Source organism: Equus asinus, chromosome 3 (assembly GCF_041296235.1).
Source record: "Equus asinus isolate D_3611 breed Donkey chromosome 3, EquAss-T2T_v2, whole genome shotgun sequence".
Lineage (NCBI taxonomy): Eukaryota > Metazoa > Chordata > Mammalia > Perissodactyla > Equidae > Equus > Equus asinus.
In genome coordinates, this window is record NC_091792.1 from 96,188,158 (window position 1) to 96,203,723 (window position 15,566).

Genomic DNA, 15,566 nt, shown 5'->3' on the forward strand with positions numbered 1-15,566 from the left:
AAGGAAAAAGGAACAAAACACTGTTTACTAATTGAAAACAAAGTACTACTTTATTTGGCTCACTTCTCCATTTATTAGAATAATCACATTTGGAGAGGCACAAAGCACTTAAGTTTTACATGACTACAAAGTTATCACAAATCCCAAACTTTTCAGCCACAGATATTTCACTTATTCCATTTAAAGAAAAAGCTTTCAAAACATCTTAGTTTGATGCACAGAGACCCTGAATACATGGGAACTACGTATTTTTAAATGCTTGTACTTCCTGCTCTGATAATGTCTTCTTTAAATAGAATCCAGCATAAAAGGAATGGAAATATGTAAGGTCATGATGCAAATGCTTTGGAGAGAGAGTGAAATCAATCTGTACAACAAGGAAAAAGATGTAGTGTGCACAGAGGTTCTGCAGGGAGTCACTGGGCCATCTGGGCTTCCATGGCTTGTGCTGTCCATTCTGGTGCTGTCTGACTAATTTTCTCCAAAAGGTTATTCACTTGGAAACAAAGTGACTGGATCTGTTTGTCCCATGTTGGCAGGGCTTCTCGTGCTAAAGAAAAAAGGAATAATGTACAAAGTTGAAATTACTCCTTTGTATTCACAGCAAATGTGAGTTAAAAGATAAATACAGTAGTATAATTCTTAGAAGTTTACTCCAAAAATTGTGGCTAATAAAATTAAGCTGATTAAGCAATAATTAAGAAAAGTACCCAAATCACTGGCACAAAATATAAAACAAAAGTATATATACACACAGATACATATTATTACTATTCACGAAAACAAAATAAAACCAACCAACCAATCTCAACCACAACCGCAATAAGACAGCTTCACTGAAGCCAACTGTCTCATCCCCAATGTTTACTGACTCATAAGACACTGCCACCTACTGGGGAAAGTAAATCTATATATTCAAGGCTGTCTCTACCATGACTCTGAAGGATAAATATTTTAATATTCAAACCCAGAACAAAAAACTCACCATGAATCTAGCAGGTTTTTCTCTATATCAGCAATATGTAGTTAGAAATAAAAAACTGGGGGGGGAAAATCTCATTCAAAACAGCACCAAAACTCACAAAAATGGGCACAGAATTAAGGAAGAAAAACATCTATAAAATCTAAATTAAGGGGGCCGGCCCGGTGGTGCAGCAGTTAAGTTCTCACGTTCCGCTTCTCGGCGGCCCGGGGTTCACTGGTTCGGATCCCGGGTGCGGACATGGCACCGCTTGGCAAGCCATGCTGTGGTAGGCATCCCACATATAAAGTAGAGGAAGATGGGCATGGATGTTAGCTCAGGGCCAGTCTTCCTCAGCAAAAAGAGGAGGATTGGCAGTAGTTAGCTCAGGGCTAATCTTCCTCAAAAAAAAAAAAATCTAAATTAAAAACATAAAAATAACTTGAGTAGACCAAATCACATTCCCAGATGGAAAGATGCAATATCATAAAAATATCAATCCTCTCCTATTAATATATAAATTTAACAAAATTCCAAAGACAATCCCCCTTTTCTCTGTTTTGCTTTCTAAACAGGACAAAATTATTAAAGTTAACATGGAAGAATTGATGTTTGAGAATAGCCAAGATAATTTTGAAAATTAAAACCAGTGGTAGGATTGTGGTACACCTATACAATGGAATATTATTCAGTCTTAAAAAGGCATGAAGTACTGACTATATGCTACAACCTAAATGAAACATGAAAACACTATGTTAAGTGAAAGAAGCCAAAAGGTCACATATTGCATGATTCCATTTATATGAAATATCCATCAATAGATAAACCCATAGACCAGAATACAGATTGGTGGTTGCCAGTGGCTGGGGAGGGGGAGGAATGAGAAGTAAGTGCTTAATGGGCACAGCTTTCCTTTTGGGGAGATGGAATGTTTTGGAACTAGGTAGAGATGGTGGCTGCACAACGTTGTGAATAAACTAAATGACACTGAGTTGTTCACTTTAAAACGGTTAATTTTATGTTACATGAATTTCAATTCAATTAAAAAACTAAGTAGAGGGACAGTAGTTACTTTACCAATAGTAAAATTTACTATAAATTGGTTTATTACCATACTGTTAGAGATCAGTGGAATATAAAAATAGATCTAAAAATACATGTGAAACTTAATATAAGTCACAGACCAGAAAGCATGTTTTATTTAATAAATGATACTTGCATAATTGGCGATCCACCTTTAAAAAACTAGATGATAGCTTAAAATTATACACAAAAATGAACTGTAGACAGATTAAAATTTTAAATATACAACAAATAAAAATATTAGAAATTTTAGAAAAATATTAGTTTTACTCCAAGGTGAAGGAGACCTTCTTAATCAATACAGGAAACTCAAAAGCCATAAAATTAAAAATGGACACATTTGGCCACAAAATGTGTTTATGGTATGCATTGCCTTACAGAAACACAACTGATAGAATAAGAAAAATATTTGTAATGCACATAGCAAACAAAGAGTTAAAATTATCATTAAGCCAAAAGCTACAGCAAATTTACCCTGGGACGTCTGAAGGAGAGGGCTTGGGGGAAGAAGAAAATAGACAAGAAAAAGTAACATCAGTTCATAGAAGAGGAAACGCTAATGGCTAATACATGTAAAGCTATCAAACTTCACTACAGCCAAGGAAATAAACAGAAAAATAATTTAATATTTCCTCCCATCAACTGGCAAAAGATAAAAAGAAGAAGAACCAGCTATTGACTCATTCTCTCATATTGGTGAAAGTATAAATGGCTACATCTTTCTGGAGAGCAAATTGGTAGCAGCTATTAAAAACCAAAAGATGTATGCCACAAAGGATGCAACTTTTGAGACTCTGTTCTGTAGAACTAAGTGTACCAGGACATAAAGATACGCACCAGGGAACCACCTGAATGGCCATCAGCAGCTGAATAGTCGAACTCCATGAAATACTAGCTGCTATTAAAACAAATTAGATTTGTATCTACTGACTTGAAAACATGTCCACGGTACATTAACTTTTAAAAACAATTGTAGAATACTATGTACTTTATAACGTCACTTAAAAATCTCTCTATGGTTTTACTTATCTGTACAAGCATGTAGAAAGACACAAGACTTTAGACTATTATTAGTCATGCCAGGGAGCTGGGATTAGAGGAAGGGAGTGGAAGTAAAAAGATAATATGAACTCTTCCTTTCTTTATCCTTGTAATGCTTTGCTTGTTATTATCAGCATATTTATCACTGTAATTTTTTAAATCCAAGAAAAATATTCCACATTCTATGAAGTGGGAATATATTAATTTAAGTTGTCCTTTCACTTAGTGACCCCTCTGCTATATTATTCATCATATACTATGTTTGTTTATTCAATACTGATTTATTTGCCACTTATTACGTGGCAGGCACTGGAACAGATGTTGGATATACCATGGAGAACAACAGAGACTTAACATCTACCATTAGGAAGCTTAGCTTGGAAGTAGAAACAGACATTTAGACAAATAGCTACAGAAATGAAAATAATTATGATTAATGCTAGGAAGGAATTCAGGGTGACAAGAACATATAACTTAAAGCTATACCTAACCTGGGGAGTCAAGAAAATCATTAGTGAGTAACGTTCTCAAACTAAGACATGGGGACAAATAGAAGATAGCTTGAGAGGTTGGTTGTGGAGAGGGGTGGATATTTCAGAATGTTTGATGAGGGAAGAATTTACAATGCTGGAAAAAACAAAAGGACCTCTATGGCTGGACTGAGAAGAGAAAGCTAAAAAAATCATGTGGGAGCTTTTGGAGACTTTCTAGAACTTTGTTCTACAAGCAGTGAGAAAGCCATTCATTAGTGTGTCAAGGAAGAGAGTAACATGCTTTAATAATTTTTTACTTATTTTTTCTTTTTGTTTGCATTTTTAAAAGATCACAATGACTCTGGCTATACTAGGGCTAATGGACTAGACAGGAGCAATTGTAGATGTGAGAAAAAAGTCAAGAGGCTACTTCCCCAAACCCAGAAGGGGTTGTAGGGGTTCAGAATAGGCTGGTGATAGTAAGAAATGAAGAAAAGTACATGGATTCCAGATACAGCTAGGAGGTAAAATTGAAAGGATTCCAGGCAGCAAAGAAGAATAGGGGTCAAGGATAAGAAATGCTGGAGAAAGTGAACAATGCAGTTTTTGGATGGCTGGTGAGTTGGTTGTTGTTGTGGGAGGCAGGTATGGAGGGGAGATAATGAATTCAGTTTTGGATATGTTCATTCCGAGATGCTCACGAAACAATCAGGTGGGAAAAGCTCAGTAGTCAGAGTCACTGGGTCTGGGACTCGGTGAGATGTAGACTAGAAAGGTAAATCTAAGCATTGTCTTCATAGAGATGGTAACTGAGTCAATGGGAATAGATGAGATACCTAGGGAAACTTAGGAGAATGAGGAGAAGAAGGCTTAGGAGTAAGCCCTAAGCAACCCAACATTTAAATTAGAGGCACTACAGAATCTACAAAGATGACTGGGAAGCATGCCTGGAGAAGGAGGAGGGAAGGCAGGAAGACAGGGTGAAGATGACAGAGGTCAAGACAATGGGGGCCAAGGGAGCGAGGGGTTCAAAAAGGAGTGAGTGATCAACCCTATTGAATATGCTGAAAAGGAAAGATGAGGCCTGAAAGATAAAAGGGCATTTGTTAGAATGAGCTGCTGAATAGGAAATGTAACTGTCATTTCCACATGCCCGATCTACGGTATGTGGTCAACAAATGTTTGATGAGTAAATGAATGTATTGATATAACTACTTCAGTTTCAAAATTTTCTGCAGGATAGAAAACGCTCCATTAAGTAGATTCATGAATATAAATTCATAAAAATTACTTTAAATTATTTCTTTGGGAAATAAGCTCATTCCAGTCGTAAGATTCTGGGTCAAAGGAAATTATTCAACATGTTTTAATCATAAACATATAACACTTTACTGCCATTTCATTATGACAAAAATAAGCAAAACTTCTTACTTTCAAAATGAACTATTCCATCAATCTGATCAATAAATCCATTCATACGGCCTTCTGTTATCATTTGTGATGCTATCTTTTCTGCCTGTTAAAAAACAAACAAACTCTCAGACACTTTAATTATCACATCTAATCGTTAGTCTCATATGATGAGAACTGAAAGCTCTTGGTTTAGCCACCCACCCCTAAGTTGTACATATGTGTTCATCTGCCATTCATCACAAGAGTAAATCCTGGAAATCTGCCTATTAAATCACCCCAATTCTTTCCAGGTTCAATCCATTATCTTAAGTTAATCAGGATCTGTTTTTCTTGTGAGATTTGGGACAAGAATCTATCCCTCTTATAGATTTTCCTCTGCTGAAAATCAAACTAACAATTTTTCTTCTCACTGGGATCCATACCTCAAAAAAAACCACTAGTTTTTCTTATTTCATTTCAATTTTCACAGTCTTTATCACCCCAAAAACTCTTTAAGAAAATAATATTTTTGAAGGAAATGGTGAAAGGAAGAATAGATTTTCAAACTTAAAAGGGAATTAGAAGAATTTAAAAGACAATTAAAGGAGAGCAAAAGGTCCTCTACCTAGCTCCTAAAGACACGTTTCCCTATACTCTATGTAAGCAAACTGGGTTGTGACTTATTTCAGTAATACTGACCATCTTCGCAATCAACCCTGAATCACTCCTGAACAGACTGTGACTAGCATTTATTGTTAAAAATATACTCATGTCCCTTAGTCTCAGCAAGGGACCATGCCTCAAAGCCTAAGAAGAAAGCCTCTTTTCATGGTAACTAAAGCCTTGGTTCCCATATTGTTCCACTTCCTTTACTGTGCACTCAATGTGTACATGTAAAGGATTTGTGTTAGAAAACACTAAATTAAAATTCCACTAATAGATAAGAGGGGACATGATCCCCTAACTACAGGACTTTAAGGTTTGCAAGTTAGGTAAAGTGAAGGTTGACTGCTTGCTTTTACTATTATTTAAAATTAAGAGAATGCTTTTTAAATAACACCTGAAAGACCCACTAAATATTACTGGTACTTTGTTGGAACTTGTGCATAGCCAATTAAATGCTTATCATGACTAAGAATGAAATTAATTCCATAGTAACTCAGTCAACTTCTTAAGTTAAATTGAGCACAGAAGTTACAATAGACGAGCCTGGAGTATCACCACAGTCATTCTCTCAAAGAGATGAAATACTTAACCTTTGAGTCAATCTAGGGCAGAAAAAAGAACTAAAGCATGTATCAAAATCTTAAGTTAGTCAGAAATCAGAAACCACTAAGAAGTGGATTTAAACAGACACTAATTGGACAGATGTTAGCTCAGGGACAATCTTCCTCAAGCAAAAGGAGGAAGACTGGCAACAGATGTTCACTCGGAGCCAGTCTTCCTCACCAAAGGAAAAAACAAAAACAAAAACCCAGACTCTAAACAATGAGATTCTCACAAAATGGGTATCATAACCTGCAACCCTTTAAGATTTTCATTTGAGGTCACTTTATCATAAAGTACAGTTTAAAAAAACCAAAACACAGACAATTCCATTATAGCACTATTTTAATATTCAAATAATTTATTTCCATTTACCTGAGCTTTTTATGTATCTTTTTGTTGAAGCTGCCAACATTTATCAATTATATATTTTATTTTCTCATTACCTCAATAGTTTAGTCTCAACTTTCTTTTTATGTATTGGAAACAAGAAAATACCTTAGCTGCAGGGATCTCTAAAAGAGCTCCAAGTTCTTCGAAGGTAATATTATTATATAATTTGCTTGCAGACAACAAATTGTGTTCAATAACAGCTCTGTCCAAAATGCTGGAACCTTAAATAAATATAAATTAAACAGTTGAAAGTTTGAAACTAGTTTTAAATTCTTAAAAGATGCATCCTTTTCCTCTAAAACTTCTAGGCTTATAATAATTCATAACTACTGTCTTTATTTCTCCTATCAAAATTTAAAAAGTAACCAAAATGCCTTATTTGATATAGTTTAATATACAATTAAATACAAATACCATATTTAGAAAATGAGTGATTGGCAAGTAGTTACTAACTAGTTGAATAGATTAAACCCTTTGGGTTTGGGGGGGTTTTGCCTCCTTAGGCTGGCTACCGGATTCACTAACTTTTCTTTTCCTGCTACAAGCATAAACTTCTATTAGCAAGCAGTGGCAAAACAATCATGCAACCTGTTCTACAAGCTTGAAAAAGTCCCTGATCTCTATTCTTTTGGGCACCCCACAAGCACCTTGCTCTGAGGGAATGTGAAAAATTTCTAGAAGGCTGGATCCGCTCCCTTCATATGAGAGATGAGGCATGGCATCCTCCCAAGGGAGGTAACAAAGGACCTGACAGAGTTCTGGACCTAAGGCCCCATCCAGAAGGTGTTAGACTGCTCGGCTCACACTATTCTTTCTTTTCCCTCAGTTTTATTGAAATATAATTGATAATATAATATTGTATTAGTTTAAGGTGTAAAGCATAATGATTTGATATATGTATATATTGCAAAATGATTACCACAATAAATTTAGTTAACATCCATCACTTCACAGTTACAAATTTTTTTTCTTGTGATAAGAACTTTTAAAATCTACTCTCTTAGCAACTTTCAAATACACAACACAGTATTGTTAACTACAGTCACCATGCTGCACATTACATTCCCAGAAATTACCTCACAACTGGAAGTTTGTACCTTTTGACCCCTTATCCATTCTTATTTGATATTTCTATTGAGCACTTACTACAGGCCAAGTACTATGACAGGTGCTGTGGACAAGATATACTTAGAGCCTCCAAGGGAAGCATTCTGTGAACCCCTCTCTCGTAATGTTCCAGTTGCCCTTTTCTAGACTTCTATCTATACTCTTCTAGTTAACTCCTATGTCTTAACTCCTATCTTTCAGTCTCCCTTGCTGGTTCTTCCTTCTCACTCTTAGCTCGAAAATTAGAGGGCACAATTTTACACCCTCATCTGTTCTTTCTTTCTATATTGTTTCAATACCATCGATATGCTGATGACTATCACATACCTCTCTCTAATCCAGATCTCTCTTTTGAGCTCAGGTTTATACATCCAGCTCTCTAAATAAGACCTCTACTTGGAAGTTTTATAAACACCTCAAATTTAATATGTTCAAAAGAGGACTTCTTGCTTTCTCTCCTCAGGCCTGTTCCTCTCCCTGTCTACTCCATGTCAGTAAACAGTACAGCAGGCTGAGGGAGGGGAGGATGTGAAGTTAATGTTTAATGAGTATGGAGTTTTACTTTGAGAAGATAAAAATTTGCAGACATGGATGCTAGTGATTCACAACAATGGGAATGTACTTAATGTGACTGAACTACACTGTAAAAATGCTTTAAATGGGTAAATTTTATGTTATGTATATTTTACCACAATTTTTTTAAAAAGCAGTACAGCAATACACCCAATTGGAAGGGTTGTATCTTTAGATGGGGGAAAAAATGAAAGATAAAAATGTGGTAGTTACTTTTTTAAACCTTAATTCTCAAAATTATTTATGTGGTAAGTGAGATAATTATTACTTCACTAATTCAGCAGCTCTGAAATAGGACTAGTGCTTAGTAATGGCAGAACTGAAATTTGCTAAAGGTGAAACTTGTAAAAATATACGTATCTACATGCTAAAGACTGATTGTTTGTATCCCCACAAAATTCAATATTGAAACCTAATCCCTAACGTGATGGTATTTGGAGATGGGGGCCTTGGAAAGTGATTAGGTCTCAAGGGTTGGAGCCCTCATGAATGGGTTTAGTGCCCTTATCAAAGAGACATCAAAGAGCTCCCTCATCCCTTCCACCATGTGAAGACACAGTGGGAAGACAGCCGTCTATGAACCAGGAAGTGGGCCCTCATCAGACACTGAATCTGCCAGCACTTTGACCTTCAATTTCCCAGCCTCAAAAACTGTGAGAAATAAGTCTCTGTTGTTTATAAGCCACCTACTCTGATATTTTTTTAAAACAGCCAAAACAGACTAAGATATTACAAAAATCAGTTGTATTTCTACACAGCATCAATGAACATGCCAAAAATGAAATTAAGAAAATACAGTTGTCCCTGGGAATCCAGGGGGAGGGAACTGCTTCCAGGACTCCCTGTGGATACCAAAATCCACTGATGCTCAAAGTCCCTCATATAAAATGACACAGTGTTTGCACGTAACCTATGTACATCCTCCCGGATATTTTAAATCATCTCTAGATTACTTGTAAATGCTATGTAAATAGCTGTTATACTATACTGTTTAGGGAATAATAACAAGAAAAAAAAGTCTGTACATGATCAGCATAGACACAACCATCATAGGCCTTTCAATCTGTGGTTGGTTGAATCTAAGGAGGTAGAACCCGCAGATACAGAGGGCTGACTATAATTCTGTTTAAAATAGCATCAAAAAGAACAAGGCACTTAGGAATAAAAATATAAACCTCATAGTCTGAAAAGTACAAAACATTGCTGAAAGAAATTAAAGATCTAAATAAACAGAAATGTATGCAACACTTAATATCCTTAAGATGGCAAAACTCCCCAAATTGATCTACAGATTCACTGCAATTCCTATCAAAACCCCTGCTGGGGCCGGCCCAGTGGCACAGTGGTTAAGTGCACACATTCCGCTTCGGGGGCCTGGGGTTCACCGGTTCAGATCCCAGGTGTGGACCTAAGCACTGCTTATCAAGCCATGCTGTGGCAGGTGTCCCACATATAAAGTAGAGGAAGATGGGCACAGATGTTAGCTCAGGGCCAATATTCCTCAAAAAACAAACAAACACACAAAACCCTGCTGGCTTCTTTGCAGAAACTGACAAGCTGACCTTAAAATTCAAATGGAAATTCAAGGGACTCAGGAGAACCAAAACAATCTTGAAAAAAAACAAAGTTTGGGGACTTACACTTTATGATTTCAAAACTTACTACAAAGATACAGCAACCAAGACAGTGTGGTACTGCCAGAAGGACAGGCATACAGAATAATGGAATAGAATTCAGAGTCCAGAAAAAAACCCTCACATTTACAGAAAATTGATTGTCAACAAGGGTGCCAAGACAATTTAATGGGGAAATAGTAGCCTTTTCAACAAATGATGCTGGGACAACTGAAGATCCAGATGGAAAAGAACAAAGCTGAACCCCTACCTTACACCACTTATAAAAATTAACTGAAAGTAAATGAAAGGGGATGTGAGCATCATGGTGGAGTGAGCTGTTCCCTTAGTCTATCCTCGCTAAGATACAATGAAAAGGACATTCATTAACCAAAAGAGGACATCCACACAGCACAAACTGACGTCTAAGAGATCCATGCAGCCATACCCCTGAAGGTGGGGGGACGGGATCCCTGGGAAGCAGTGGAAGGAGGTAAGTGAATCTCCTCCCCCTCCCCAACAGCAGTGATCTAGGGCATGGGATGTCACGCAGCAGCTGGTGCATGACTGAGAGGAGATGGGTGATCAGGCAGCCCTCTGTGGGAACACTTATGCTCTCAGAGTTGCTTCCCAGACCATGGGAACACCCCACACTGAGGTGGCTCAGACACCATGTCAGCACCTCCACCAAGCCAAGCAGCACAGGCGGGCTGCCAGTGAGTGCAGAGAGGGATAATACAGCATCACATGGGATTGCATGCATGAAAGAAAGCACCCACCTCCTGCCTGGCACACCAGATCGGCCCAGGCAAATAGGCCAGTTGGCCAGGGCAGCACATCTGTACCAGAGTGCCTGTGCCTGTGTGTGTGAAGTAGTGGTGGCCAGTGGGCAAACACAGAGAGCTCTATTGGCACAACTTCCAAAGAATGCGGTGGGTCCAGAAAACACAGCTCCTGCCTCACTCCCCACCAGTGGTGGCAGGCGGAATCTGGAACCAGATACTACAACTATGTGCCAGCAAAGGTTCACTCCATCAAATACTATGAAGAAATGCATTAACACTCCAGAGCAGAAGGAAAATGACAAGTCTCAAAAAAAAAAAAAAAACCCTGAAGTCAAAGAAATTTACAATCTAAATGACAGAGAGTGCAAAATAGTTATCATAAAGCAACTCAATGTGCTACAAGAAAACTCAGCAAGACAGTTGAACAAACTAAGGAATAAAATTAATGAGCAAAAGGAATTCTTCACAAAAGAGACTGAAACTATAAAAAAAAAAAACCAAACAAATGCTAGAGATGCAGAACACATGAACAAGACAAAAAACAATCTAGAATCCTTAAAAAACATAGCTGAGGGGCCAGCTCCGTGGTGAAGTGGTTAAGTCCACTACATTCTGCTGTGGTGGCCCAGGTTCACAGGTTCAGATTCTGGGCATGGACCTACACCTCATCAAGCCATGCTGTGGCAGCAAGCCACAAGCAAAGTGGAGGAAGAGTGGCACAGATGTTAGTTGAAGGCTAATCTTCCTCACGCCAAAAAAAAAAGTGGAAGCTTGGCAACAGGTGTTAGGCTCAGAGAGAATCTTACAAAAAAAAAAACAAACAGAGCTGACATTATGGAGGACAGAATTAGTAATTTAGAGGACAGAAATACAGAAATCCTTCAGGTGGAGGAGGAGAGAACTAAGACTAAAAAGAAACGAAGAAATTCTCTGAGAAATATCCGGCAATTAGGAAATGCAACATAAGGACTATAGGTATTCCAGACGGAGAAGAGAAGGAGAAAGGAGCAGAGAACTTGTTCAAAGAAATAATAGGCATATATCAGCAAAACCAGCCAGTCAATGACAAAGAAAAACTATTAAGGGCACCAAAGAAGAAAATACCCCACAAAGGAACAGCTATCAGGCTTTCAGCAGACTTTTCAGCAGAAACCTTACAGGCTACAGGATAGTGGAAAGATACATTCAAAATACTGAAAGGCAAAAATTTCCTGCCAAGTATACTCTATCCAGCGAAACTATCCTTCAGGTATGATAGAGAAATAAAAACTTCCCCAGATAAACAAAAGTTGAGGGAATTCATCACCAAAAGACTTCCCACCCACAAGAAATGATCAACAAGGCCCTCATACCTGAAACAAAAAGAAAAAGTTTACAAAGCCTTGAGCAAGGAGATAAATAGACAGACAAAATCAGAAAATTGCAGCTCTCTATCAGAACAAGTTAGCAAACAATTATAAAATTAAAGATAAAGGGAAGGAATGCATCAAAAATAACTATAATCACTTCATTTTAATCACAAATTCACAACACAAAATGGAATAAGTTGTGACAACAATAACTTTGGGAAGAGGAAAGGGATGGAAATTGCTTAGGTTAAGGAGACAGGAGGCTATCAGAAAATGGACTATCTCATCGACAAGATCTTTTTTTTTTTGGTGAGGAAGACAGGCCCTGAGCTAATATCTATTGCCAATCTTCCTCTTTTCACTTGAGGAAGATTATCACTGAGCTAACATGTGTGCCAATCTTCCTCCATTCTGTATGTGGGATGCTGCTACAGCATGGCTTGATGAGCAGTGTGTAGGTCCATGCCTGGGATCTGAACTCACAAACCCTGGGCTGCCAAAGCAGAGCACATGAACTCAACCACTATGCCACTGGGCTGGCCCCTAAGAGATCTTTTACACAAACCTCATGGTAACCACTATATGAAAAAATCAGAACAGAGACACAAATGATAAATAAAGAGAAAACCATCAGAGAAAATCACCAAATTGAAATGGTTCTCAGAAATACATGGGATGAGAAACAAGGGAAATAGAGAGAACAACTTGAAAACAAGAGATAAACTGGCAGTATTAAGCCTTCATATATCAAAACTCACTCTAAATGTAAATGGATTGAATTCTCCAATCAAAAGACACAGAATGGCTGGATAGATTAAAAAGAGATAAAGGGACAGCTAATCTTTGACACAGGAGCTAAGAACATACAATAGAGAAAGGAAAGTCTCTTCAATAAATGGTGCTGGGAAAACTGGATAGCCACATGCAAAAGAATGAAAGTAGACCATTATTGTATGCCATACACAAAAATTAACTCAAAATGGATTAAAGACAAAATGAATTGAAGATGTGAAACAATAAAGCTCCTAGAAGAAAATACAGGCAGTACACTCTTTGACATCAGTCTTCAAAGGATTTTTTTAAATAGCATGTCTAGTCAGGCAAGGGAAAGAAAAGAAAAAAACAAAAGGGACTTCATCAGACTAAAGAGCTTCTGCAAGGTAAAGGAAACTATGAACAAAACGAAAAGGCAACCCACAAACTGGGAGAAAATATTTGCAAACCGTATATCCAACAAGGGGTTAATCTCCAAAATACATAAAGAACTCATACAACTCAACAACAAAAAGACAAACAACCTGATCGAAAAATGGGCAGAGGATACGAACAGACATTTTTCAGAAGAAGATAAACAGATGGCCAACAAATACATGAAAAGATCTTCAACATCACTAGTCATCAGGGAAATGCAAATCAAAACTACAATGAGATATCCCCTTACACCTGTTAGAATGGCTATAATTATCAAGACAAAAAACAACAAATGTTACAGAGGATGTGGAGAAAAGGGAACCCTCATACACTGCTGGTGGGAATGCAAACTGGTACAGCCACTATGGAAAACAGTATGGAAATTTCTCAAAAAATTAAAAATAGAAATACCATACAACCCAGCTATCCCACTAGTGAGTATTTATGCAAAGAGCTTGAAATCAACAATTCAAAGAGACTTATTTAACCCTATGTTCACTGCAGCATTATTCATAACAGCCAAGACATGGAAGCAACCTAAGTGCCCACTGACTGATGTGTGGATAAAGAAGATATGGTATATAAATCCAATGGAATACTACTCAGCCATAAAAAAAGACAAAATTGTCCCATCTGCAACAACATGGATGGATCTTGAGGGTATTATGTTAAGCGGAAATAAGCCAGACGGGAAGACACACACCATATGATTTCACTCATATGTGGAAGATAAACAAACACATGGATAAAGGGAACAGATTAGTGGTTACCAGAGGGACAGGGGGTTGGCAGGTGGGCATAAGGGGTAAAGGGGCACATATACACAGTGACGGATAAAAATTAGACTATTAGTGGTGAGCATGATGCAGTCTATACAGAAACTGATAAATAATAATGTACACCTCAAATTTCACAAAGTTATAAACCATTATGACCGCAATAAAATAAACAAAAAAACAAACAGTGTCTACCCCATAGGGTCAATGTGAGGATTATATGCAAGCATCCATGTAAAAAATTTAGAAGAGTATATGGCACATCATAAGCATTCAATAAATCTTGGCAACCACTAGAAAGAAAAAAAAAAAAGAATCACAGACCTACATGTAAGAGCTACAACTATAAAACTTTTATAAGAAAACAGAACCAGTCTTCATGACCTTGGATGGGGCAATGGATTCTTAGATTCAACACTGAAAGCACAAGCAACAAAAGAAAAAACAGATAAACTGGACTTCATCAAAATTAAAAACTTTTGTGTTTCAAAGGACATCATCAAAAAAGTAAAGAAACAACAGATAGAATGGGAGAAAATATTTGCAAATCATTTATCTGATAATGATCAGATCCAGTACATATAAAGAATAATTATAATTCAATAACAAAAGGAAAGATAACCCAATTAAAAAACTGGCAAAGGATCTGAATAGACATTTCTCTAAAGATATTCAAATGGCCAATAAGCACATGAAAAGGTGCTCAAGATCATTAGCCCTTAGCGACATGCAAATCAAAACCACAGTGAGGGGCTGACCATGATGTGGCGCAGCGGTTAAGTGTGCACATTCTGCTTCGGCGGTCCAGGGTTCACCAGTTTGGATCCCGGGTGTGGACATGGCACCGCTTGGCAAGCCATGCTGTGGTAGGCGTCCCACATATAAAGTAGAGGAAGATGGGCATGGATGTTAGCTCAGGGCCAGCCTTCCTCAGCAAAAAAAGGAGGATTGGCAGCAGATGTTAGCTCAGGGCTAATCTTCCTCAAAAAAAAAAAAAAACAAAAAACCACTACGACGGCTAAATCAAAAATACAGATAATAAATGTGGAATAGAATACGGAGAAAATGAAACCCTCACACACAGCTGGCAGAAATGTAAAATGGAGCAGCTGCTTTGGAAAACTATCTGGTAGCTTCTGAAAAGATTAAGCACAGAGTTACCATATGACCCAGTAATTCTACTCCTAGGTATAGACCCAAGAGAATTAAAAATGTACATCCACAAAAAAAGTCTATATAAATGTTCATAGCAGTATTATTTAATAGCAAAAAAGTGAAAATAATCTAAATGTCTGTCAACTGACAAAGAAATAAAATGTGGTACATCCATATATTCGAGTATTATTTGGCAGTAAAAAAGAATGAAGTACTGGGGCTGGCCCCGTGGCCGAGTGGTTAAGTTCGCGTGCTCCGCTGCAGGCGGCCCAGTGTTTCGTTAGTTCGAATCCTGGGCGCGGACGTGGCACTGCTCATCAGACCACACTGAGGCAGCGTCCCACATGCCACAACTAGAAGAACCCACAACGAAGAATACACAACTATGTACCGGGGGGCTTTGGGGAG

The 15,566-nt window shown here is 37.6% G+C and overlaps 1 protein-coding gene across 3 annotated transcripts in view; it reads right to left on the reverse strand.

Annotated features, from left to right (window-relative positions):
• Positions 1–23: 23 nt before the first annotated feature.
• Positions 24–15,566, reverse strand: part of COPS4 (COP9 signalosome subunit 4) — a 42,940-nt gene continuing 27,397 nt past the window's right edge. For 2 of the 3 annotated variants that reach the window (XM_014865196.3, XM_014865198.3), the window contains 3 exons: positions 6,715–6,830; positions 4,990–5,074; positions 24–550 (listed from right to left, as the gene is read on the reverse strand). In XM_014865196.3, the coding sequence (XP_014720682.1) occupies positions 417–550; positions 4,990–5,074; positions 6,715–6,830 (335 nt within the window). In that variant the 3' untranslated portion in view covers positions 24–416. The remainder of the gene's footprint in view (positions 551–4,989; positions 5,075–6,714; positions 6,831–15,566) is intronic. The other variant, XM_014865199.3, reaches the window with a different exon arrangement.